General features: G+C 37.7%; 1 protein-coding gene across 1 annotated transcript in view; it reads right to left on the reverse strand.

The window, feature by feature from the left end:
• The window catches only part of Kiaa0825 (KIAA0825 ortholog), a 385021-nt gene that overhangs the window by 297474 nt on the left and 62574 nt on the right, over window positions 1–24973 (reverse strand). Inside the window, exons 6-10 of the mRNA XM_059276577.1 lie at window positions 20846–21073; window positions 18082–18347; window positions 16558–16708; window positions 12209–12399; window positions 9119–9301 (exon numbers count right to left, since the gene is read on the reverse strand). Of these exons, the coding sequence (XP_059132560.1) occupies window positions 9119–9301; window positions 12209–12399; window positions 16558–16708; window positions 18082–18347; window positions 20846–21073 (1019 nt within the window). The remainder of the gene's footprint in view (window positions 1–9118; window positions 9302–12208; window positions 12400–16557; window positions 16709–18081; window positions 18348–20845; window positions 21074–24973) is intronic.

Here is a 24973-nt window from a genome sequence, read left to right on the forward strand (position 1 = left end):
CTGCTGAATATAACAATAAATAAAAACTTAAAATTAAATTTATATGTTTTTAATGGTTCAAGAGACCTTGTAAGAGGAACTTAATTATGAAATGTATTAGCATCACGCAAAATATAGAATACTTTTTCCAGAATGTCTTGTCTACAGCTACATTTTGGAAATGACTAATATTTTTCTAAGTTGGCTCAAATTCAACTATAGATCTAGATCTAATAAGGAAGGATTCGTTACATGAGCGATTAGTAGATAGTTTGGCAAGATAAAACATGACTGGACAATCTATTTGCCCACATCAAGTCAAGAGTAAAGACTTTATAAATGGAATTGTTTGAAATGGCAGTTTCCATATAATGAGGAAATGATATTGTCTTTTTAAAAATGAAAATATGATTACATCACTGTCCCTCTTCCTTTTCCCAAGGCAGAGGTCAAAGGATCTTAAGGAACACAGCTCCAACAGATACATCACAGAAGATGGGCAGAAAGGTTGTAAGGGCCAGAGGACTAGGAAGTCTGCTATCTCTCCTAGAAATGACTTCCTAAACAGATAAGACCTGAAAAGTGAGAATACCAACAGACAGGCTTATGTAGAAGGTAGAAACTGGTCAAACTAGAATACAGTTCTGTTGTGAAAAAGCCACCCTACCTTCTTCTCACTTCACATCTTGCATTTTGTATTGTCCTATTTTCTAAACTTGACTTTTCTTTCATTGTCTTGAGGACAGGGATTATCTTCAATTAATTATACTTGGAAGATATTTTTTAGACACATAATATATCATCATCTCCTTAAAGCTATTTTTTTCTTTAGCTTCACTAAATTTTAGATCAGAGAAACATCCCCAAATAGTCAAAGTCAGGCTATAAATACTCACTCAATGCAGTCCACAGAAGGAACTATAAAGGCAGACAGAGGCTAGCTCAGTTCCAGGGTACCCTTTTCGAAGGGGTCTCTCTTTTGTACCAGCAATGAGGAATTTATAGAATGGTAGTGATGTTAGCTGTTAGTAGTTTCACATCTTATAAACAGAGTTCAATAGCAGTAAGGGATGTGGATGGAGGGGATTGGGGATATAATGACTATGATACTGAGCTAGATCAGCAATAAGAACCTAAACTAAGTAAGAGACGAAAACAAGAAATCCCAAGTTAACAGAATGAGCAGCAGTCATCCTTAATGACAAGGGTTTAAGATGACAGGAGAGTGAAGGCAGCAGAGACAGCTGCGTGTAGAGCGTAGCCTAGAGGAACTTACAGGAATTTCACTTCATTTCAAATTGTCACAGAGGCTCATGGGCATTTGAAATACATCTTAAGAGAGGCATAGAGCAGGAATCTAAATTTACAGGTCCAGTATATACAAAAGAAGTCTGATTTGAAGATACCCATCTGGAAGTCATCCCATGCGATGAATTCCCCCACTGAAAGAGTGTGAAGTGAAGAGATAGCCAAGGACAGAGCTTTGGATCAACATTTAAAGCATGACATGAGGAAAAGAAGTACTAAAATGAAAGTGCAAAGAAAAAAAATCAGAGAAAAGGCGAAGAGCCAGGAGAAAATTACGTTAGGGAGGCTGGGGAAAGAGAAGATGGCTAACAATGTCAACGGCTGCAGAGAAAGTAAAAAGAATATTCTACTGGAGTTAGTCATTGCGTGCACATGGTGGAGGGAGAGATCAAACTGCAGTGACTGAGTGAGTGGCAGGACACACAGTAATCGGAAGTGAATGAAAACACAGCAGTAAAGGAAGAAGGCTTCCCCACGGGAGAAGGTCAGGGGCGTGAGACAGAAGGTAGAAACTACATTTCACAGACTATGGCCATAGAATGGTAGATAAAATTTGTCAGAAGATTAGTTGAAAAGATGTACTATAGCTGAGAAAATAAACACATTAATCAAAAGCGTATCAAGAGATGCAGTGGTAAATTGGGATGAAAATATTTATTAAGAATTGATGTGGATGGTATAGTTACCTAAAGACTATGGGTTGAAGCCTGCAGGACCAGATTAAAACGTGAGAGGACAAAATGAATGCATAATGGGCTGTATTTTCCGAGAAGTACAGGGCAGGGCTACCTGCTGAGAAAACATTGAATGAGGCAAGGTCAAAGAGATGACCAAAGTTGAGGAATCTAGAAGGAGTCCCCCCTATAGTGTCAAATGTTGGAGTTGTCAGCAGGTACAAAAGTACTTAAGTGATAATCTAGTTGTGGGCCCGAGTCTAGTTAGAGACCAGTTGAGTTTGGAGGGAAGAGACATGCAATGGTAAGGATGTAGGAAGAAGATGCTGTTTAAGGAGGAGGATGCAGTAAAGGCTTGTAAAGAAAGACAGCTTCAAAGGGAGTGACAGCCCAGGATGAAGGACTTCACAAGTCACACACAGATCAAAGCTTATCCCACTTTCTCTGGATGCCTTTGAGCCCTTTGCATGGGTCCCTCTTTGTCCAGAAACGAGAGGGTGCATCATGCAGCACGGCCCCGCCATCATGGTCAGCCAGCTCCATAGCTGATTCCTGATAGAGGATTTTCTGTGTTAAGTGTTCCCTGATACTCTAACATATCTCTTGTCACTGTCTCTCTTTTACTTGGTTTCTTCGTAGGACTTAGCTCTACCTTCAACCATTTCACATTTACTTTTTTCTTTTCTTTTCTTTTTTGTCTTCTCTGTGCCCCTAGGAGAGGGTAGCTGAAGGTTATTGAGAAGCAGTACTTATCACATGTAGGAGAAATGAATGCAAACAGAGTTAGGATCCAGTGTAGACTTTATCATTAGATTTGTAATACTTTTTTGACAACTTACTTAGCCTCTGTTTCCCAATTTGTAGAATGGGATATTACAGTGTGTGAGAATTCTGTGAGCTAATGTATATGAAGTGCTATGTTTTATTGTCAACAAGGGCTCAGAAAAGACAAGGTGCCTCTGTGAGCACAGCTGCAAGGTGCTGTAAAAAAATGCCTATAAATATCTCAAAACTGTTACGAAACTCCTATCAGTTGAAATAGTTAACTACTTGCAACTTTATCCTCAACATCGGAAAAAAATAACACAGGATCTAACAATAGTGGAATGGTTAACTATTGCCATTTTCTTAAATTTCAGACCAAAGAAAACGCAGTATTTAGCTGGGTGTTTCTGTCAGGACATCTCCTCTTTTACTGAACCTACAGATTCCTGGGCCTGGCAGGAGTAAGGTTACTTGACTATATGGGGTGTTATGGCAGATGTTTATGGTCTCAGAGGGGGTGTGATCTGTGTGAGCTTTTAATTCCACAGCAAGAGCCCAAATTAGTTTCATTATTCTGGAGAGTATAAGTGGGTGAAAATTAGTCCATGAGCTCGATGGGGGAATGAGATTATGAATTCGCTATTAGATAACCTCTAATGACATTTCAGTATACAACTAAAAGAGACGATATTCTGAATAATTTATATCAGAACATTAAATTACAACCTTAAAAATCTATAGTTATATATTTTCTCCAATAACATAACATTTTATAAACCAAATTTACATACCTTAAAATTACTAAGTGCTTAAAAATTGAAGCAGAACACATCTTCTCTGCAGGTTATCAGAATGTAAAGAGAGCTTTTTAGGGAGGATAAGCATGGCTTGTCCTTCTTTCAAGATGGGGCACCAGGCCCCAACCCTCTCCTTCACACTATACTGCCTCCGCACTGGCCAGGTCACCACATTTGACATGGTAGCCTAGATTCATTTTCTTTTGCTTCTCTGATCCTCACGCATGCTACTCTCTTATTTTTATTTTATTTTCTTTCCCAACACATAGACTTGTTCTTGGGCTTATGTAATCAGTTGCTGGGATAAAATAAATCCAAGGCACCTCAGAAGTGAGGAAAACCAAGAGCTAAAAAGACTTAGCTGCATTTATGCTTGGCTTGTGCCACTTGGAATCTGGCTGCTGGCCCAGCAGAGAGGTTCTCCAAATGATGGTAACAGACTGTACTTCCACAATGGAGTTAAAGCATCTCAACAGAGTGTGCTCTGGAAAGGTGAAGGGATCATGTCAAAGTTCTTCCATCTCTGTGCATAGCCCAGTGCCTGGGTCACTAGACACATTCAATTAAAAAAAGAAATCCAATAGAAAAACATTGTCTTGGAAATAGAATTAAGTTAAAACTGAACTATTGAGATAATATGGGATACTAAAAAATATGTGGGCTTTTTTGATGGCCCTACAATCATGAGCAATCATAAATATATAGAAACAGTCCAAACAAACACTTCAACATTGAAATAGCATCCAAATCACTGCTTTATTCTTTTTTTCAAGTGTCATCTATAAGTTTGAGGCTAGCCTAGGCTATCTAGCAAGATCTTGCCTCAAGAAAAAAGAAAATAAGCAAGGTATATTGGCATACAACTTCATTACAGAACTTGGGAGGCAGAGGTAGGTGGATCTCTGTGCTGTGGAACAATCCGTTTCTATACTATGAATATGTCTTACTCTCACGGGTTAATAAAAAGCTGACAGTCCAGTAGCTGAGTAGGAAGTTAGGCAGGAAAGCCAAACTGAGGATAATGGGAAGAAGGAGAGCAGAGTCAGGAGAGATGCCAGCCAGCCGCCACCGAGCAAGCAGGATGTGTGAAAATGAGGTAACAAGCCATGAGCCATGTGGCAAAGCATAAACAGAAATATACGTTAATTTAAGTGTAAGAGTTACCTAGTAACAAGCCTGAGCTATTGGGTGAGCATTTGTAAGTAATGTTCAGCCTCTGAGTCGGTTATTTGGGACCAGGCAGTTGGGACAGGAAATGTTCAATTACATCTCTGAGTTTGAGGCCAGCCTGGTCTACATAGTGAGTTCCAGGACAGCCAGGACTACACAGAGAAACCCTATCTTGAAAAAAACAAAACAAAATAAATAAATAAAATGAACAAATAAATAAGTAAATATAATAAAAAACATGTTTTCTCTGGGGCCATATGATGTTTAAATGTCAATGTGTAAGTGTCAAAGTAAGACACTTGAGTAGAAGAAGGTAGTTTCCTCTATTGCTCAGGCCATGAGCTTGCAATTCTCAAATGAAAAACAGCACCTTGATATTAAAAAAATGATGACTTTAAATTAGAAAACAACTAGCAAAATGCACAGTCCACAGTAAGGACAGGATGAAAAAAAGGGATGAGTAGAGAAGTTGTCAGGCCATGCTTAGAGGAAAGGAAAATGGATTTTCATGTCCATTTGTGAAGAGCATGCAGCCATAGGCAGGCTGGGAAGAGGGCATCTGGTGCGGAGAGAGGCAGAATGAAATGTCACATACAGCAGAGCCAACCAGATGAAGGTTCAGCATGCAGGCCATCACCAATGCCCAGCCATTTCCCATGCTCCAGTTTATTAGGACCACATACAAAGCTGTTGCATTTTTCTATTTTTTCAAAGATATTTCCCAAGTAATATTTAGATGGAAGTATACAAATGCATCCATCTTATAAACAAAATTGCTAGGATAAGAACCTTTTTGGGAATCATTTTGGATTTTAAAGCATGTTTTTTTGTTTGTTTGTTTGTTTGTTTGTTTCAAATTTAAAATATTTTTACTTCTAGTCAATACTTTTTCTACCGAAGACAAGTTCTTGCTATGTGGCCCAGGCTAACATAAAACCTGAAATACTCTCTTCTTAGCCTAAGGCATGAACCATCATACCAGGCTAACCTAGATTCATTTTAGCAGCTTTACTTAGATATGTAATTCAAATGTCACAACATCTGCATGTTTAATGTATGCAATAAAAGTTTCTATTATATTCAAGAGTGGTTTAACCTTCATATCCATTAGCTCCCTACTTCCCTCTCTCCTTTATCACTACTGATTCCTGTTTCTAAGATTTGCCTATGCTTGATGTTTCTAATGAATGGAATGCCTGTTCTTTTAAACTCAGCATAATGCTTTTGTGGTTCATTTTTGCTGTGGCATGGTTCAAAATGCCATTTCATTTATACTGTAGGATAGTATTGCTCCATATGTTTATACCGAGACTTTTTCATAAGAGTGGGGGTTGTTTCTACTTTGTGCTACTGAGAGAAGTGCTGCTATGCCAATTCCCATAAAATTTATATTTATATTTTTTATTTATTGTGTGGACACGCATTTTCATTGCTGGGTCATAAGATCATATGCTTGAAATTTCACTTAAGCATATGCTGTACTCAACATTTTAAAGAATTGCTTGTTTTTCAAATTATGTCATTTATTCTTGAGATAGAAAGTTTTAATTGAAAATATGTCATTCCCTCGAGATTATGAAATAGTTAGAAAAACCATAGGCTAAGTTCATAATCTCAAGGACCTAACATTAGCATGGCTTCTAAGCAGAGCTATGGATATACAACATTGGCATACTCTGAAATTTGATGACTCAAAAGCCGTAGTCGCCATATCAAATGAACTCTAACATGAATCTACATCCTTCCCTGTTCCCTATGATGCTAAGCTTTGACTGCCATGTCAACATTTATACTGAAATACCGCTGAACTTTGTTACTAAATGTTGGGCCTACCAACTTACAGCAACTTCCCACAATTAGGACTTTTGCTATGACAGATCAAAACATTTTAATTTTAATAGTCAGAATTTATCAATCTTTCCTAGAATTGATTGAGAGCAGCTTAATAGCTCACTGTGGTGTCCCTTACACATAATCACAGGGCCATGGAGGGAACAGTGTTTTGTTTTAACAGAAATTCATGAAGACAAGTTTAGGAAAGAATGAACATTTTTAACATTTTTGTTACGTTTCATTCTTCCTGAACAGATTTTAAAATCATGTATCCTTGCCCTGGGATGTAGTGGTCCTACACTAGGCTCAGAATGAACACACTTCCAGCTTATCTGTCAGAACCACTTGAAACAAAGGCGACTGCCTTCTTACAAGGCACGTCATGCCAAGTGACAATCGCAGGCACAGTTCACAAAAATTCAATACATTCAGCATCCTATTGTTACTTTTTCTTGCCCAAGTCCTCAAAGCATGTGGCTTAATTTTGATCACGAGTTAGAGATGGAGGTTTTTAGAATGCTAATAATATGACAGCTTCATATCCCAGCGTGTAAAGCAGCTTGAAAGCCAATAGGGTTTTACAAAACACACATATCTTCCTAGTTGGTGAAGAACACTGACTTATAGACTTTCTTTGTCACAAAAATCAAAATACATTTCAAAGATTTGATTTATATTCCAGGAAAACAACAAAAACTGAATCAACATGAATCGATAAATTTGTGAAAATTTTGGCACTGAGAACTTCCAAAAACATGAAAATGTATTTAGACTTTTGCTCATGCATGTAAGCGACATAGGCCTATGTTTTATATTAAGAAAATCTAGAGGCAGTGTTTGGAACAAAACGTTCCACAATCCTGGTTGAAATTAGCAATTTAAATTTGTTGAGTGAGGTTACAAATGCACAAATCACAGAGATTTGAGAACTTGCATAGTTGTTAAAAATGTATCAAAAGGCCATAGGTTAAAAGTAATGAATGTATGTTTCATTATTATTATTATTAAAATATACAATCTGTGATCATAATTTATTTGTTTTACAAATGCATTTGGAGGTTAAAATTTTTCAATTCATCTGTGACAAACCATGAAATTCAATATTGCTCACCGTGACCAATCCATGAAATCTGTCAACTTTGTTCCTGGTTTTCACAAGGCCTTTTTCTGAGATGAACTGACCCATTTGAACTGAGAGCGCAGCAATTTTTTCATCTATGGCAAATCAGTTTATTTTACTAGGATTTATTAGGGGCTTCAAATTTAAGCTTTTTATATTTAAGCCATTTATATATAATCTCAACCTTATGTTGGTTTTACTCACTGCTCCTTCTCCTCTCTGAAAGAGTTCTCTGCTTCTAAAACAAGTTCTCAGCCTGTTTTGCAAGAAGGAAGTACCTGTTGGCAATGGTTATGCTTCAGGTCAGAGTGGGGAACTGAAAAGAAAGTTGTTAATTATTCTTAGGCCAGTGACCATACAAGCTGAGAATGTTTTCAGAAAGAAAATGTGTATATCACTCTAACCAGAATGTACAGAGAGGAGCCTTCTGCCTAATTTAACCCAAGTAATAAAAATATTATATGACCTTTTTACTGTTCAATAAAGTAAGAATGCATAATTATTTGAATATAAAAACAAACATTTTGGAGGGAAATTTAAAAATGATACTAAAGTTTGTTCATAAGAACTATTCCAAGTTTTATAATATTACCTATTAGAATCAAGCTAAATTGAAATTAAAAGTAGTTTGAATTTTTATATTTTACTTTTATTTATAAGAAAAGTGTTTTATTTTTTCAGTATAATTACCTATCTGCTTCTACTTGCCATTACTAGTTAAGACATTAAAACCTAATGTTAAGATCTATGCCAGACTTATTGAAAGTATGAGACCATTAGATCTCTTTCAGGTATGAGCACATGTAGAATTTTTTAATTGTATCTTTTTAAAATTAGAACCAATTATATCACATAAAAAGTGTAAATTACTGGGGCTCAAGAGACAACTCAGTGCTTAAAAGAAAATACTGCTCTTGGAGTACACAAGTTCAGTTCCCAGAACTGGCATCAGGCAGCTACAGCCTCCAGTTCCAGAGGATCTGACAACTTCTGGACTTATAGGCACCAGCACCCACCTGTGCGCATGCTGCCCCCACCCATAAGACAATTAAAATTAATTTTTAAACAGTTGAAAGCTATTAGATAGACAGACAGACAGATAGAAATAAGTAGATAGATTCCACTCAAAAAGTGAAAGCTAATGCCTGGCATAAATGTACAAACTCAATCCCAGCACTCAGGGGAGGAGACAGAAGGATTTCATCTTTGAAGTCAGTAAAGGCCAGATATTAAGACTGTTTCAAAAAACAAAATAAAAAAAAGTGAAGCTTATTAACTGAAAGGGACTAACCAACAGACATGAAACATGTTTGGAGTAATTATAGCTTTGAGAACTGACTCATGTTTGATTTATAAAATATCCCAATTGATATTAAAATTGTACTTCAGAGTACTTCTACTTGGTATTAAATACAGAGTTCAATAACAGGTATGACAACAACTGGGTTAAACAAAACGTATTTGATACTCACTTATATAATTCTGTTAGTGGTGCTGTCAAAATGGCTAATGTTGTCAAGAGGTGGTTGCAATGAGTATGAATTTTAAAAATTTTGTTGTTGTTATACTCATGAGGATTCAAAATTTCCTGTACAGATGTACAAACTGACCATAATATGTTCTCAGTGCATATCAAGATTGCCGTGACATCAAGTCTATTGGAAAGAGAGAGAAGAAAAGTCATGTGAAATAACATAGTGCTTTTGCCTGTTGTATACACTGTAATCTGTGTGTCCTAAGCATATGTAAGACAAGAAAGGTATGCTTAGATATCAGAGCCAAGCCAGGAAGTGTCAAAACATCTTGTGGACACTCAGGGATTGGATGGCCCGTCACATCACTACTTTTTGTGAAGCCAAGAGCTGCAATGCTGTTGTGGCAAGCCTTTGGGTTCTGTTTGTTTTAATTTTGTAGTTTTACTTTTTTTTTTGCGAACTTCATCCAGCAATGCTGCCTGTAAATCATTCCTGCTCCAACTTCTCCTGTGCTCCCTCTCAAATCATGACCTCTTCTTTAATTATTATTATTACACATAAGAATACTCCATGAAAAAGTATTTGCTTTGCATTATCAGAATTCTCTTTCAGAAGCAAAATAGGAGCTGGTTGAAAAGAACAATGATCTATTACACACACATACACACACACATACACACACACACACACACATACACACACATACACACACACATACACACACACATACACACACATACACACACACATACACACATACACACACACATACACACACACACACACACACACACACACATTGTAAGTAAGTATTTGATGGCAGAACATGTCACATGTCTCCATGTCATCCACAAGTAAACCATCAGAACGAACTCGGAAGGTCAGGTAACATACTCTCCTAGGAAGGGGGAGATGAGAAGCCATGACAACCAGAGCACAAGCTGAGATGCCTATAGACCCAGAAATTTCTAAAATTATGTTTATTTGTGAAAGAAGACTGTATTGTCTTATTCATCAACATTTTTATTTCTATTGCTCATGTGGTATTTCAAAATTTTAAGTGCATTTTTATTGTAATCAACACACACTAATTCTACATATTTCTGAGGTTAACACCTCAACCCATGAACACAATGTGTGAAAGGTATATATACTAGTAATATATAACACATGCATAAATCATATATATGGATTTGGCCATATGTTATATGAAAACTACTAGAGTTTAGTAACCAATGGTAATTATCAATAATTGTTGCAGGAGAATTTTCCATACTGCCACTCTACTATGCCAATAAAGCAACCTTGAATCCAGGATGGAGTCAGCGATTGGCTGACTGGGATTAGCCATAAAGTTCTTGGAGGGCTCCTACAGAGGACAGGCACAGACTCAGGAGGAGTTGGGGGTGGTGTCTGGTGCAGGAGGTTCTGGGGAATGTAGAAAGAGGGTCAGGCATCCCCTCCACTTTCCTTGCATTCTTCAGGTCTTTATCTCAATTTCCGACTCCCGAGAATGAATTAGGTAATCATTTCATCTGACAGCTACAAATAATCACTGGCCATTATCAATAATCACTGGTAATTATCAATAACCACCTTTAGGAAGATTTGATTTTTGTTTTATTTACTTCTGTTTGTTAATAGTTTCTAATCCAAGATACACACACACACACACACACACACACACACACACACATTTTGATTTCTGTAATAATGATGGTTAATTTACCTCTCATATACAAATATTTACATATTTCACAGTGAAAGTTTAAAAGGAATAATTCTAAATTTGCATAACACTTTTGTGCAATCATCCAGAACAAAAAAGCCGGTCTCTATCTCACCATTAATTAATTAAATAAATATTACTTATTTCATGAGCTAACAATAAATCTGATAATACAAATATCTCGTAATTATGAGCCACATAACAGCCAAAAGCGATTTCTGCTTCATAAAAAAGAGAGTAAATGTATTCTTTACTCTGAAAAGGAATTTTACATCTACACTTCAGAGTTCTACTCTTTAAAAATAGCTTGATCAGTAATTCAAAACAGCCTGTGCAAAATACCACATTTATGAAACACTGTAGCAGGACCTAAAGGACCTTCGAGTCACAGTGCGCTTTACAAGAACATGATTAGGAAATGATTCCTCCTGCCAAAAACAAAGGAAGAAGGAAGTCTCTAATGCATGTTGGTTCTTTCTAAAATATATCTGAAACCATTATTTCATACCTGAATCCAGGTTTTAATCACATTAGGTCAAGTACCTAAAAAAAAAAAAAAAAAAGTCTTTTCCCACGTAGCTCAATGTTACTATTAAACTAATTTGCATAATATTCACTGCTGAAATACTAGAATCACACTCTAATTCAGTCTTTTATTTAAAACCTAGTGATTTTTGCTTCTCATTTTCACAAATTGGCTTTCAGTAATAAATACAGGGGCAAAAGGAAAATAAAAGGAAAGTCAAGACAATAAATTAGACTGTTTATTACTATTGCTGTTGTTTTTTGTTTTTTTTTTCAAGACAGGGTTTCTCTGTGTATCCCTGGCTGTCCTGGAACTGTGTAGACCAGGCTGGCCTCAAACTCAGAGATCTGCCTGACTCTGTTTCCTGAGTGCTGGGATTAAAGATGCCTGCCACCACACTGGGCTAGAGTATGTTTAAAACAAAGTAGTTTTCTCAGTGAAAACAGCTACTTTGTGCTGAAATCCTTCGGTTGTTTAGTAGGACCAACTCAAGTTCGCTGCTCGTCACAGCGTGGTTGCTGTTTTCGCTGCTACAGGACAGGGCCTTTCTGTGCTCTTATCTTATTGTGTACATTTGACCTAGAGTAACACGTGGGAACATTTTCTGCCGGCAAAGGGGGTTCTAATGCTTGTAAGGGGGAAGAGCAGGGAAGTCAACCGGATCCAAGCTCCACTTTTCCACACAATGCCTCAGGAGAAGCAGCAGCACCCTTTCCTCTTGGATGTTAGAAACTCGCTAAACACACAGACTTTGTCTCGAGCTTCGGAAGAGCATTCTGCTTTACAAACTGACCTCTAAAAAGAAGTCTCCTTGCAGAGCAGCTTTCATTACCTTATCTGTGCAATTCTCTTAGGACTGGGACACGCCCGAGCATATCTGGAGGCTAGTAGACCCAAGGACTTCTCCAGGACCTCTGCTAGAATCTCCTGGGCCAGCTTAGCGGGTAGTATGGTCCAGAGATCATGACGCAGAGCCCAGCTGAAGTAATGCCACATCTGGATGGAGAAGGAGCATCTTTCCCCCTGGCAAAATCATCACACATTAAACAACAGATCACATCTTCCAAAATGTCCATTTGTTTCCTAGGAACCTAATTAGTTCAGGCTGAGAGGAAATCGTTGGAGAGTCTGCTAGATGACCAAGAAAGAATTTTGACAGGATGTTAAACATCCTATTGACAAAGCAACATATGTTTTATTTCAATTACGAATGAGATATTCTAGTGTAACTCCAGACCACAAGCATAACCTAGCATATTCTTGATCCACCTGGTCTTGGCTTGCCTTTTGAATTTTTCTTTTAAGCATCAGCTTTGTAGTTACTTAACAAGTCGTGCTGATTCTCCAAAATTAAAATCTGTTTAAATTGTTGATGGAGGCACATTTCTCTGAGACTATTAGCATGATTGAGTTAATTTTACAAATCTTTCAGATTCCGTATGATAATGGAACAAGAGGACGGAAAACAAACACATTTGCTAAATCTTAGGCACATTCATGAAGCCAAGTGGGATGCTTAACGACTGAAGAGCACATTAGTACATTAGGCTTTTCCATTAATGGCGTTTTAACAATAGTTTATGCTAGCAACAGATAAACAGTAATCAAATTTTATACCATTTTGTAAACGTGCGTATTATCATCATTTTACATACTTCCAAAGGGTCAAACTCCCATTTCCCCATCCCTCCACAGACCCCTCTGTGTGCTAACTTTTGTCTGACTTCAGAAGGAAACTCAGCAGTGACTGGGCCAAAGGGAGCAGGAGGTAAGGAGAGGGCAGCCTGCCTCAAGTGATTTGCAAGCAAGTGTTAATCAGGCAACATGCTGAGGGGGAGAGGGTATTTGGCATCATTTCTTCAAACCAGATCAAAAGATGATCTGAAATAGGAAGAAAAGAATGCATGCATGCTTCAAATTTAATTTGGTTATGTAAATATATCAAAACATAAGCCATTAAAATTTCCTATTTTATCCCTAGACATTTCTCTTTTGCAATGTGCTGTGTCCACTAGCATAGTTTCAAATAAGTGTTATCTAAGAAGTGTCTGCTCTTGCCAAGGGCGATGAGTCCCTTGTCCTCCAGCAGCCAGGCTGAGCTACATAACAAGTTCCAGGCCACTCTGGGTCACAAAGGGAAATTCTGTCCCATAAAACAAGCAAAGACAGCCTGCTCTCCTCCTAACCCAAAGTTACCACCTTCTCACACAGATATTTTCTTAACATGGCATTCTTTCGACAGTTACATTGATTATTAAAATATTATAGTCATTAAGATAATAGTGATTGATTTTCAAATGATAATACAAAAATGAGTGGAACTATTATTCTCTGTGCAGAAAACTTGGGCTAAAATTATTAGAGTTAAGTTTAAACAGAAAGGGATTTAGACTAGGTGTTTTCTGACTTCCCAATTAGATACACCAAATTACTTAATGGAAAAATGTATAAAATTAAAAACAAAGCAAAATTAATGTTCCATTTGTGGTGTGTTCTAAGAACTCTTGTCAAACTAAGAGAGGAGTCTCTAAGCTGGATTCACTGAGAGCTTCAGATGTAAATGAAAAGGACTCTTGAATCCAGCTGATGCTGGAACTGGTGGTGGGGGATGTGGCCTAAAACTGTGTGATCAACAAGACTTCTCATAATTTTCAAATACAGAACACCAGTGTCTTTTATAGCTACCTTTTAGCACAGAGATTTTTTTCTGCTCAAATGTAATATATGCATTTTAAAGACTATAAATTGTTCCATGCTTTTTGGGGAGCTCTGACAAAACAGCCTTTGTTCTAGCAATTCTTTCTAAACGAATACAACTTCAGTGTACGTGTGTGTGTGGGGGTCATTAAACTAAATATGACTCAAGTTTTGTGACCCCTGCTTGTTGTCATTTCAAAAGTATTCTGTAGTAAACATCTGTTATTTTTATAAACCCACTGTAACGTAAACAGATGTGAGCTTTTGCTTAGATTATACATCAGGAAACAAGCAGCTGGACTTTATTATGGAAGCCACTCAGTATTATCTCTGTACAGATAATTCTTTACTTTTTGACTATTGGAAAACACAATTTTCTAAAATTGAGCAGATGTCAACTATACAAAAAGCTTAATTTTAAACATGCAATCTCAATACCCATTGTACTATCTGACCAACGCTTCAAAGGAGAAGGCCCCCAGCTCGTTGCCTCGAGCAGCCTGACATGTTTAGAACACAGAAATGTATGTCTGTAGTTCACTTGCCATCATACAATGCGAGCAAACACTGCTCCCTAGCTTGTAAAGTCTTTTACTCTTTTTCTCTACTTCGCTGTGCACATGGCCATAGGTTCCTCTGAGATCTCTCTTCGACCCTTCATTTCCACTCAGGCATGCATCATCTCTTTCCTCTTAAAAGAAGCTTTCTAAAATGTAGTCTGTTCCACAGATCAGCTGACATGATCTGGGAAGGAGAGGAGGAGAAAGGGATTCAATAAGTGAGATACAACTGTGTCAGGTACACCACTCATCAAAACAGTCCAAAATCCTGGCTATTTTCCGAACTATCTTATTTTTGGTAAATAGGACATTAGTATCATTTTTCTTCCTATGCATGAATAAGAACTGTTAACTCTGCAATTAAATTGTAACTACTGATCATGTAAGTATATCGAAGCTCAAGTACTGTGTAATCACAGAGTAACAGTTCCTTTATTTCTGTCTTTGAAGCTAAAGCCTTGCCATAAGATCTAAGAGACGTGTGCTACATGGTAATTCGTTTTGTTTTGGTAAATACTCAGTAACTCCAGTAACAGGTTCTCAGTGCACACACTTCTTTACACTGTACTGCTCTTCTGGTCCCTGATTGGCAAAAGAAGAAACACATATCCTAACTACATACTGAGATGATACCTGTTCCTCACTGTAAACATCTTAAAAGGTTGTTTATTAGTACCTGGGCATACTGAAATAGTGTGAAACATGATGGTTCCACTTTCTGTCACTCTGTTACCTCAAGGCAAGCTGAGTCTGCGATGCTGCCAGGAGAGGGGCGACCAGGACTTTGCTTCTTATCTCCGGCCACCAGCCGTACTTGCCATTTTCTCCCTCTCTGCTCCCTGCTACACTAATATTTGAAATACAGCGGGTTTGAAAATTAGGTATGGATGCTCTTGCAAAGAGAAAAACTATCTGGGGAGGGCTCAAAAGAGATGAAACAGCCTGAGGAAGCAGGAAAGTCGCTAAGAGATTCTTATTAGTGGGTTATTAGCGGCCGCTGTTTTTACAACATCTATGATATCTCAGGCACAAGTACAGCCCGTGCCTAGGGATGGCAAGAGTGATTGCCAAATAAAAGCCCACTCTCTTTTCTAAATACTCCATAGTGGTTCAGATAGTCAAGGAAAATGAAAATCATAAGCTGTGATCCAGAAGAAAGGGTATGATGGAACAGCTAATAAAGATGAGTCTGATCATTGAAACTTTTAAACCTCAAAAATATATTTTTAAATATATATAAATACTTTTGCCTAGCATGGAAGTAATTTCAAATATTATATGATCTATATACACTCTGTGGGACTGAGTGGGAAAAAAAACTAATGAAGCCTGGTCATGAATAATTTTAATTGGTTCTTAATTTGGTTATGCTGGGGAATTATTTGGGCTTTAATTTGGTAGGTATTTGGGATTTCAAAACATGAGCTAAATGAAAACAGTGAAGCATAAAGTGTTAAGATGGGTCTTAAATATACTCTTAAGAATGAGAAGTAAAAAAATAAGCATAAAAGTAAAGCTGCTTAATAACAAGTATTTATTAAACAAGATGGAAACACAATAAGAAAAGACATCAGGACACCTATAACTGGCAGCTTTGGGAAAACACAAAGGACTGAGCTTAGCTCCTGTTATCTCTGACTTGTCATTGAATCTCATTATATCCCAGTTCACACAGTGCTGCAATCCTGCAACTCAAATCAAGTTATTTTTACTTTTAAGCAGAAGGAGAGTTCTGATGTCTAATTTATTTCAGGTTTCCAAAGACAGTGTTTTTCCTAAATACAAATTCAATATTTAAAAAATATTATCCTAACAGCCTTCGTGTTTTAGTAATACGGAGCTCATGTTTCTAATTAGCCAGAAAGCAGGTAGGCAGTAAAACATATTTGTGTAAAAAGGACGAATAGTAAACTGAACTTCACACCTCATAAAAAGCTTTGTAGTCGTCCCAGTGGTGGCTCTCAGCATCCTGTAAAATGCTTGTAGCACAAAGTCTGACGCAGTAGTCCGTAACCTGAAACTGTAGAGTGTTGATGAATTCCTGATATCGCTGGACAGGCACCAGGAATATGGGTCTGCTCAGAGGGAATGATCAAAGAGACAGAGATTTAAGGCCTGTGCGGTAGGAGGCAACAACCTCCAGCACTACAAATGGTTTTCATTATTAGATATCAATCATTCATTTCCTCCCAAAGCTGAAGGCTGTATCCACATTCACTTTCCAAAAAGAAAAGTGGGTGGGGGGAGTTTGCCTTTGTTTTTCAAGTCCTTTGAAAACGTACATCTGCTGTTCTACAAATATGCACTTCAACTCGAGACAAACTGTATTGTCAATACATCATTCAAAACTAAAAGTATTCTTTGTAAGCCTGTTATTAGAGATCAGTGCATTATTTAGGCATTAGGTTATCATTATTACTGAAGAGCAACATGCACTTCTCAGAATCAACTTTTCTAAAGCTATCACACATCCCATAAACACTCTTTTTATTTTTTAAAAGTTGTAATTTTGTAGATGTCAATTATCTCATAAACTGCTTTAAAATAGTCTACTGAAATGAAGTGATTTCTGGCATATTTTGTTTATAAATTCAAGTATGAATCACAACATCTGACTACTTATGAGAATTAAAGAAATAACATAACTGTATCCTACATTGAGCCAAATTTATTTCGCTTTTATCTTCAGCTATTTATATCACACTTCCTTGTTTCGTAGCTAGGAGACTATGCAGGCTGAATAAAGAATAGAGAAGGGGTTCTTGGGTTGCACTGGACTGGTGAGTCCACATGCTCCTTCCAAGGAGCCGCGATAATTTCTACAAAATTCAAACATAACCAGAAAGACCACTTGATAGCACCCATGGCAACTTTTATCTCCATACCGAAAACATATTGTATTTTTAGACTACTAGTGCATGAGAATTAAGATTGGCAGATGCTTTCTCTTCAAATATTATGGATCGTTTATTACTAAATAGATGTCCTGCAATATGTTTACACTAGGCACAAAGATAGATTAAAATGCATTTATTCACTACGGCAGTTCCTAACAGCCTGTTGGATTAGAAGCAGAATGGAGAAGTGAATATTTCACAAATGTTTATATGTGGGACAGAAACAAGTGTAATTTTCCTTTTCTATGTGGTCAGCTTAATGTGCCTCATGAAAGGGATGCAGTAAAATTCTTATCATAACAACATGCAGATCATGGCTGCCTTCTTTCATGCATGTCTTTAACAGAGGTTCCTTTGTTATCATCTACACATCTAGTTTAATGTAACCCATATTTGACCTTTTAAACATTTCCTAATCAAGAAAGATGAAAATAATCCATTATATTATTATTTTCTCCTCAATTATTTACATCAGCATTTTAATTCTCTGAAATCTGAAGAATGCCTGTGTCTTTGAGCATGAACATCAACTTAATTTAAAAGACACTCACTTCCTAGTTGTCTCTCTCATCAGATTATCATACTGTGTAAAACGCTGGGAGACGTAGGCTGCCGTGGAAAGGAGAACGTACAGGTTCTTCAGGGGTGCTCTGGAAGGAACCTCCTTGCCTCTCTCGTGCAGTCTCTCCAGGACAGCTGTTGCCACTTTACAGCAGGCCTCTATGAGGTTCCCTCTAATTTCCTGAAGAGAATCATCTCTGCATGCCAGAGCCAGTGGAAGCATTGTGTCAAGCTTTTCCATGATGTCAGAAGAAAACTAGGGAGAAATAAATGTGGCACTGAGTTATTTGTATTCTGACAGCACCATGTAATTTATGTGCAGTGGAGCCAAATTCCTAAATAATGAACTTGGCATCAAGCATAAATATAATGACGCAGCTTTGTAACAATCAATTTCTCAGTTGTAGAAAGTTAAATGTTTCATGTCAAATAAGGAAATACCAAAATGATGTCTCTCTATATATAACCTTCAAACCTTATGCTCACCAGACAGACATGAAAAACTCAGAGCAGCTTTACATGACAGTACCTTTATGTGTATTCAACAGAACTCAAAATATATGTATCCTTGATATTAATTTCACATTACTTTTGAACTTTCCCTAATTGACTTCTACTAAATTTCCATATATAAACATATTTGACTAGATAATACACAGAATATCAGTTTGGCTTAAATAATCCACAAGCAACAGAAACAACTCCATGAAGGACCAGCCTTAATAATATATTTCCCAGGTGCTCAGAAGAGAAACTATGAACAGTGAAATTTATTTTCAGGAAATGAATCTAAGTCAGTCTATTTTATTCCTCTGGGATAAAATCCTATCTACACAGCTCTAGTTCCATACTCAAGCCTAGTTCCTTTCTTCCTTGATTTGTCTCTACCTTTATGTGCTGTGCCCTCTAAGTTCTATCTTAATTCTCTCATCTTAGTTCTGCCTCTCTAGGTCCTTCTCATTTCGTTCTTACCCATCTAGTACTTTCCCATCTGGTTCTTCCTCATCCTCCATCCTGACCTCCAGTTCTCTAGTCAAAAATCCTCTCTAGCCAAAATCCTCAATATCCTCTTTTTGTTTTCCTTATACCTGTCCCCCACCCCCACAGTCTCTGAGGTGTTCAGTTATAAACCCAAGCCATAGTGATCCTCTGGCAGAGCAAGGTCACCAGTCTTGAATTCTTACAGGATCATAAAAGCAGGTAAGAATTTTCCTTAGGTAATGGCCAGTAGGCTTTCTTTTACAACCCAAATGAGTGATAATGATTGGTTAGTCAAAAAGGGAATTTGCGTGCTCAATCTACATTCCTAGAACTGGTTAGATAAGAAATTAGGAGTCTATTAGTAAGGCTGTAAGGAAGGAGGTTCTCACTCTAAATTGCACAAGAAATAAAGCTATCCGGGAGGATGGGAGGATAGGATGAACACCTAGGAGACAGGTGTTGTTTCATTTGGCTTTGGAAACTTGATAGGTATTTTAGATAAATACTCTGTTATGAGTTCTTGGAAGCATGCATAGCATTACAATAAAATCATTGTAGGAACCAGCTAATATATATACAAAAGCTAAAATATCACCAAGACTTCTTAAGCCATGGCTTGACCTTTGGAGAAATCCTTGACTTTTCCAAGTAGTAGCTTTTGTGATAGTAGCTGCATTCCATTATGTTTACCTGTGGCTTGCGGCACTCTTATGGGTAAGGAGCCAGGATCTTTCAGAAGTGTGTCTGTTTCCACTATTTACTATGTATCTGGTCTCGTTAATGGTAGAGGGGCTGTAGGCACAGCCTGTTCTATACATGATCAGCCAAGAGAGTTCCCCCAGGGAGCTCTGGAGCCTCGGAGTGCCAGAAGGAGAAAGTAAGGACTTATAAAAACACCCATCACAGGCTGCTGATCCACAGCGGATGAATGCACAGTATCTGTAATGACTTACTGCTGTGGGATGTTCTATATGGCAAATGTGTTGCTAATTAGTCAATAAATAAAGCACTGATTGGCCATTGGCTAGGCAGGAAGTGTAGGCGGGACAAGGAGGAGAATAAAGCTGGGAAGTGGAAGGCTGAGAGAGAGAGACACTGCCATCCACCACGATGAGAAACAGCATGTGAAGATGCCGGTAAGCCACGAGCCACGTGGCAAGGTATAGATTAATGGACATGAATTAATTTAAGCTGTAAGAACAGTTAGCAAGAAGCCTGCCACGGCCATACAGTTTGTAACCAATATAAGTCTCTGTGTTTACTTGGTTGGGTCTGAGCAGCTGTGGGACTGGCGGGTGAGAGAGATTTGCCCTGACTGTGGGCCAGGCAGGAAAACTCAAGCTACAACTTACCTCATATTTCCTGGGCAGGTCCTGTTGACTTTCAACACAGATGGGATATTCATTTAGGTGAAAAGATTTTATACGTTCACAGAAAAATAAGATGGTATCCCCTTTAACCTGCTAAACTTCTATGTCATTCCAGCTCTGTCAACACTCCCCAACTCACTGAGACCCTCTGTGGGTTACCTCAGAATAAAGGGGTGAATGTCAGCAAAGAGACACACAACCTTTTTGGTAGTTCTGGGCTATAGACACCAGAGAAGAAAACTAGTCTGACTAGTTTTCTAGGGTACCAGGCCCTTTCCAAGGCACTCCATCAGTTGACCTAAGGGCTACTTTCACAATCCTTACATTTGCAAAGAGTAAGAATAAATACAAGTGATGCCACACCTGCCAGCAGCAGTCTGAAGCAATCTCCTTTGGTACTTGCCTTGGCCACTTTCTTTGGTTGTTCCTCCTCAGGAAATGCGTGACCTTCTCGCCAAACTTTCGGGACAGTTACAAGGTTTATAGCGTAGCTCACACCTGAGGATCTTTCTGTTTGCTCTTGTTGGAGGACTTTTGTGGAAAATTCTTCAATGGCTGCTGATATGGAGTGTGCCATGACAAAAGAGATTTCTTTAAATGCATTTCTCCAGCCAAACTCTGGTAAAGTAGCCTGAAATATATATGCGTATAAAATCATATTCATATTAATTTTAACTTAGGAACAAATATTTTGACATAAAATTATTACTTTCATTCAACATATTGAATGCAGGCATCCTTTGATACAGTCTGAAAGCCATTCTGACAACCTGAAGAATATTACCTTGTGAATGAAGCAATACACACAAACAAGTACATTCTTTACACACCACAATATACTGACATTTCACTTTAATTCCTCTGTGGATTTAATCAAAAACCCTTTTCAAAATTTAATCTTTTAAGTATAGTTCAATAAAACCATCTTTAACGAGAGCTGAAAGCTACAGTTACAGCCTATACATAAAACAACCTTTAAATTCAATACATTTAATAAAGTCTAAATTAGATTTTTATAGTCTTTTTACAGTTTATTGTTAACAAGAATTGCAACATAAGTTAGCATTTAATATTCAATCTTTGATTTCTCCTTTAATCTCAGGATTCCAGACAAGCTAAAAAAGGAAAACAGCAATAAAATGAATTTCTCAGAAAAAGCACACATTGAACCTTTCTGGTTTTAACTTGCTTAAAATTTTATTTTGTCTCTCCTTCCAAAAAAGGGGTAGGCACTTTGTTTTGTTGCAAGAAATGGGGAAGTAAAGTGGTCTGCATTGCTTTGTATGCGGGAGGAGCATCACTGAGATCATAACCATTCCGTTTTTCTTTAGTGGCTTCACAGTATATTTTTATTATATAGTCTATACTCATATGCAGCTTCTTCAGATAGCTTTTCTTTCTTTCACTTTATTTCACATTTTAACTTTTTTAATCCTATATATTGTGATCATATTCTTTCCTCCCTCTATCCTTTCATATCTTCCACCTCTTCCCACCCAACTTCATACAGTTTCTTTCTCTTACAATGTTGTAACCTTGAAGTTCCAATTTACTTTCATTACTGTGATAAAACACCATGACCAAATGCAACTTAGGGAGGGGAGGGTTTATTTGCTCACACATGCCAATCACAGCTGATCATTGAGGGGGGTCTCAGCAAGAACCTGGAGACAAACATAAGCAGAGAACACATGAAGGAGTGTTGCTCACTGACTTGCTCTCTGTGGCAGGCTCAGCTTAGTTTTTAATACAGCCTATGACCAGAGGTGGCGCTGCCCACAAAGGCATGCCTTCTCCCACATCAATCATCAATCAAGAAAATGCCTCACAGACTCACCGACAGGCTAATCTGATGGAAGTAATCCTTCAGTTAAGTTCCCTCTTCCATGACAAAAACTAATCGACACACTTGGTTTAATTTTTTTTTATTTTAGTCTTGGTCTCATATGGAAATATATCTGTAAATGTAGATGTCCCTCAAGTTCCTTGATGTTCTCTAAAGCACTAAAACCATGAGTAGTAAGTAGACTAAACTATGCTTAGAAATAGAGCTGTTTTAGCAGATCCTCTTTGTATTAACATGTCACCTACTCCAAATACAGAAGACTATGGGCTTAGGGCTAGAGAAATGACTCAGCAATTGGAGTGCTTACTGCTCTTGCAGAAGATGGAGTTCAGTTCCCAGCACCCATATCTGGTGGCTCACAACCTCCTTTAATCCAGTCCCAGTGACCCAGTGCCTTGCTTTCTGGCTTTCTCCAGCACCTGCACACAGGTGCACATAACACTCTCCTAACCACATACACACTTTATTAGTTAGTAAATCTAATAAAATATTTTTAAAAGTAGATCCTGAGTCACTAAATCACTGATTGATCTTTTGCTTTTCTTGATATCAGAGTTTTTAGTTACAAGACTGAGTTGAACTGGGCAGTTCCTATGTCCCTCTCAGTCAAAGACTTCTGCAATCAGGACCTGTGAGAAGGCTCAGTGGGGTAAGACATGGGCAAATGAACTTGCTATGCAAACTCAACGACCTCACTTTGAGCCCTAATCCCAGGGTAGAAGGAAAAAACAGACTCCTGAACATCGTCCTCTTATCTTCACTGGTGTATCGTGGCACATACGCACTTTCACTGGCACTCGCACTCACACGCACATGCATGCGCGCGCGCGCGCGCGCACACACACACACACACATACACACAAACGAATCATAATAAACCTATGAATTACTAAGATTAAAATCATTAGCCTAATGTTTTGTATGTTTATCCAATCCAACATCATTTTAACACATTTTATACAAATATAGAAAATAATAGATGGTTTATATAGAACTCAGGAGTCTACAACTCTGTAGTCAAAATAACCACCCCTGTTTTACTATAGTTAAATGCAACTGAACTTTCCTATCTAAAATTTATTTGATCCTTTAGCAACACAGAGCTGAAACAAGTCTGTCAATTGTATTTGGGTACAATTAACCAATAACTAAATCTCCTTACTTATAAGTGATGGTCAGAGGACAACTTTCAAGAATACGTTTTTCCTTCCACCTGGGATGTGGGCATCAAACATATAGGTCATTAGAGGTAGAAAAATTACAGCCTGTGGCATAACAGTAACTCTTTGGAACATGTTAATGATAAAAATGTTAAAGGAAACTACCTCCATAAAAATGAAAAGCAATAATAAAAGCCCTGGTTTGTTTGCTTGCTTATATCTCTATTGGAGCACAAATATTCATTAAAATCTTCCAATCATGCAAAGAACATATTTGGTAGAAATTGTGACTGATTGTTGTGGCTGGAGTCACTGTTCCTATCCCTGTCCATGCTTTTTTCTCTGCCTGCATAGGGATGATCTTTTCCTGTGGTAATTGATATGTGGCTGTAATATGCTGGCCATATGAATTCCCCTCTAAGTACGAGAAACAAAGACATAAATCACTAGTCATACAAAGAAAACTGCAAACCTCTACACACTGACACCATCTTCTAAAAGTCTATGTTTTCATGAAAGATTGCTTATTCTCTTCCCATCTGATATTTGGCATCACACACATTCCAGTTAAAATAAAGAACATTTGTTAGTTAATCCAAGAAAACAAGAAAGAACTGAGTGGCTTTCTTTTCAGTGCACAACAGTTCGGAATTACTGAACTTTATTTTCTATTACATAATGCTAGATTCACACTGAGCTTGATTTTCTTCTTGTTGTTATTGTTGTTGTTGAAGCACTATATATACTTTAGAGTATTCCTGACCATATCCCTTGCTTTCTAGATTGGGGACTGGGAACTGTTATAAATTATACAGACTTTGGTCTTTTAAAATATTTATGCAGCATATTACTCAGGATTAATTGAGAAAGCAGAAACCATGTAAGGAATTCAAAAGGAAGAGTTTAATGTAGGGAACTAATTGCTGTTATGGCTTGAACGGGCAATGTTTCTCTACAGCAGTGGTTCTCAACCTCCACAGGTTCTCAACCTCACAACCCCTTTGGGGGTTCAATATCAGATATTTTGCATATCAGATTTACATTATGATTCATAACAGCAGAAGAGTTTTAGTTAAGAAGTAACAATGAAATAATTTTATGGTTGGGGGTCACCACAACACAAGGAACTGTGTTAAAGGGTTACAGCATCAGAGAGTTGAGATCCACGGTTTTACAAAGTCAGGCTTGCACACTCACTCCCAGGAGGTGGTCTTTTCTGGGGAGGCTGTTGAAATGTTAGAAGGTAGAGCATAGTAAGAAGATGTAGCTCACTAAGGAATGTCCTTGTTGTATTGATTTGGGATGCTTCCTGTCCCACTGTCTGCTTCCTGTTTGTCATGATGTGAACAGGCTCCTGCTGACGTGGACTGAGCTGCTTCTGCTATCATACTTCTCCCACACCCATTCTGGGATGAAATCTGAACCCGTAAACAAATACATTCTTATTTCCTTAAGTTCCTTGTGTTGGGTATTTTGTTGAGTGAAGCACAGGTAACTAACAGTGACCCAGGTGACGGATGAAGGG

This window comes from Peromyscus eremicus, chromosome 11 (assembly GCF_949786415.1).
Source record: "Peromyscus eremicus chromosome 11, PerEre_H2_v1, whole genome shotgun sequence".
In the NCBI taxonomy this organism is placed as follows: Eukaryota; Metazoa; Chordata; class Mammalia; order Rodentia; family Cricetidae; genus Peromyscus; species Peromyscus eremicus.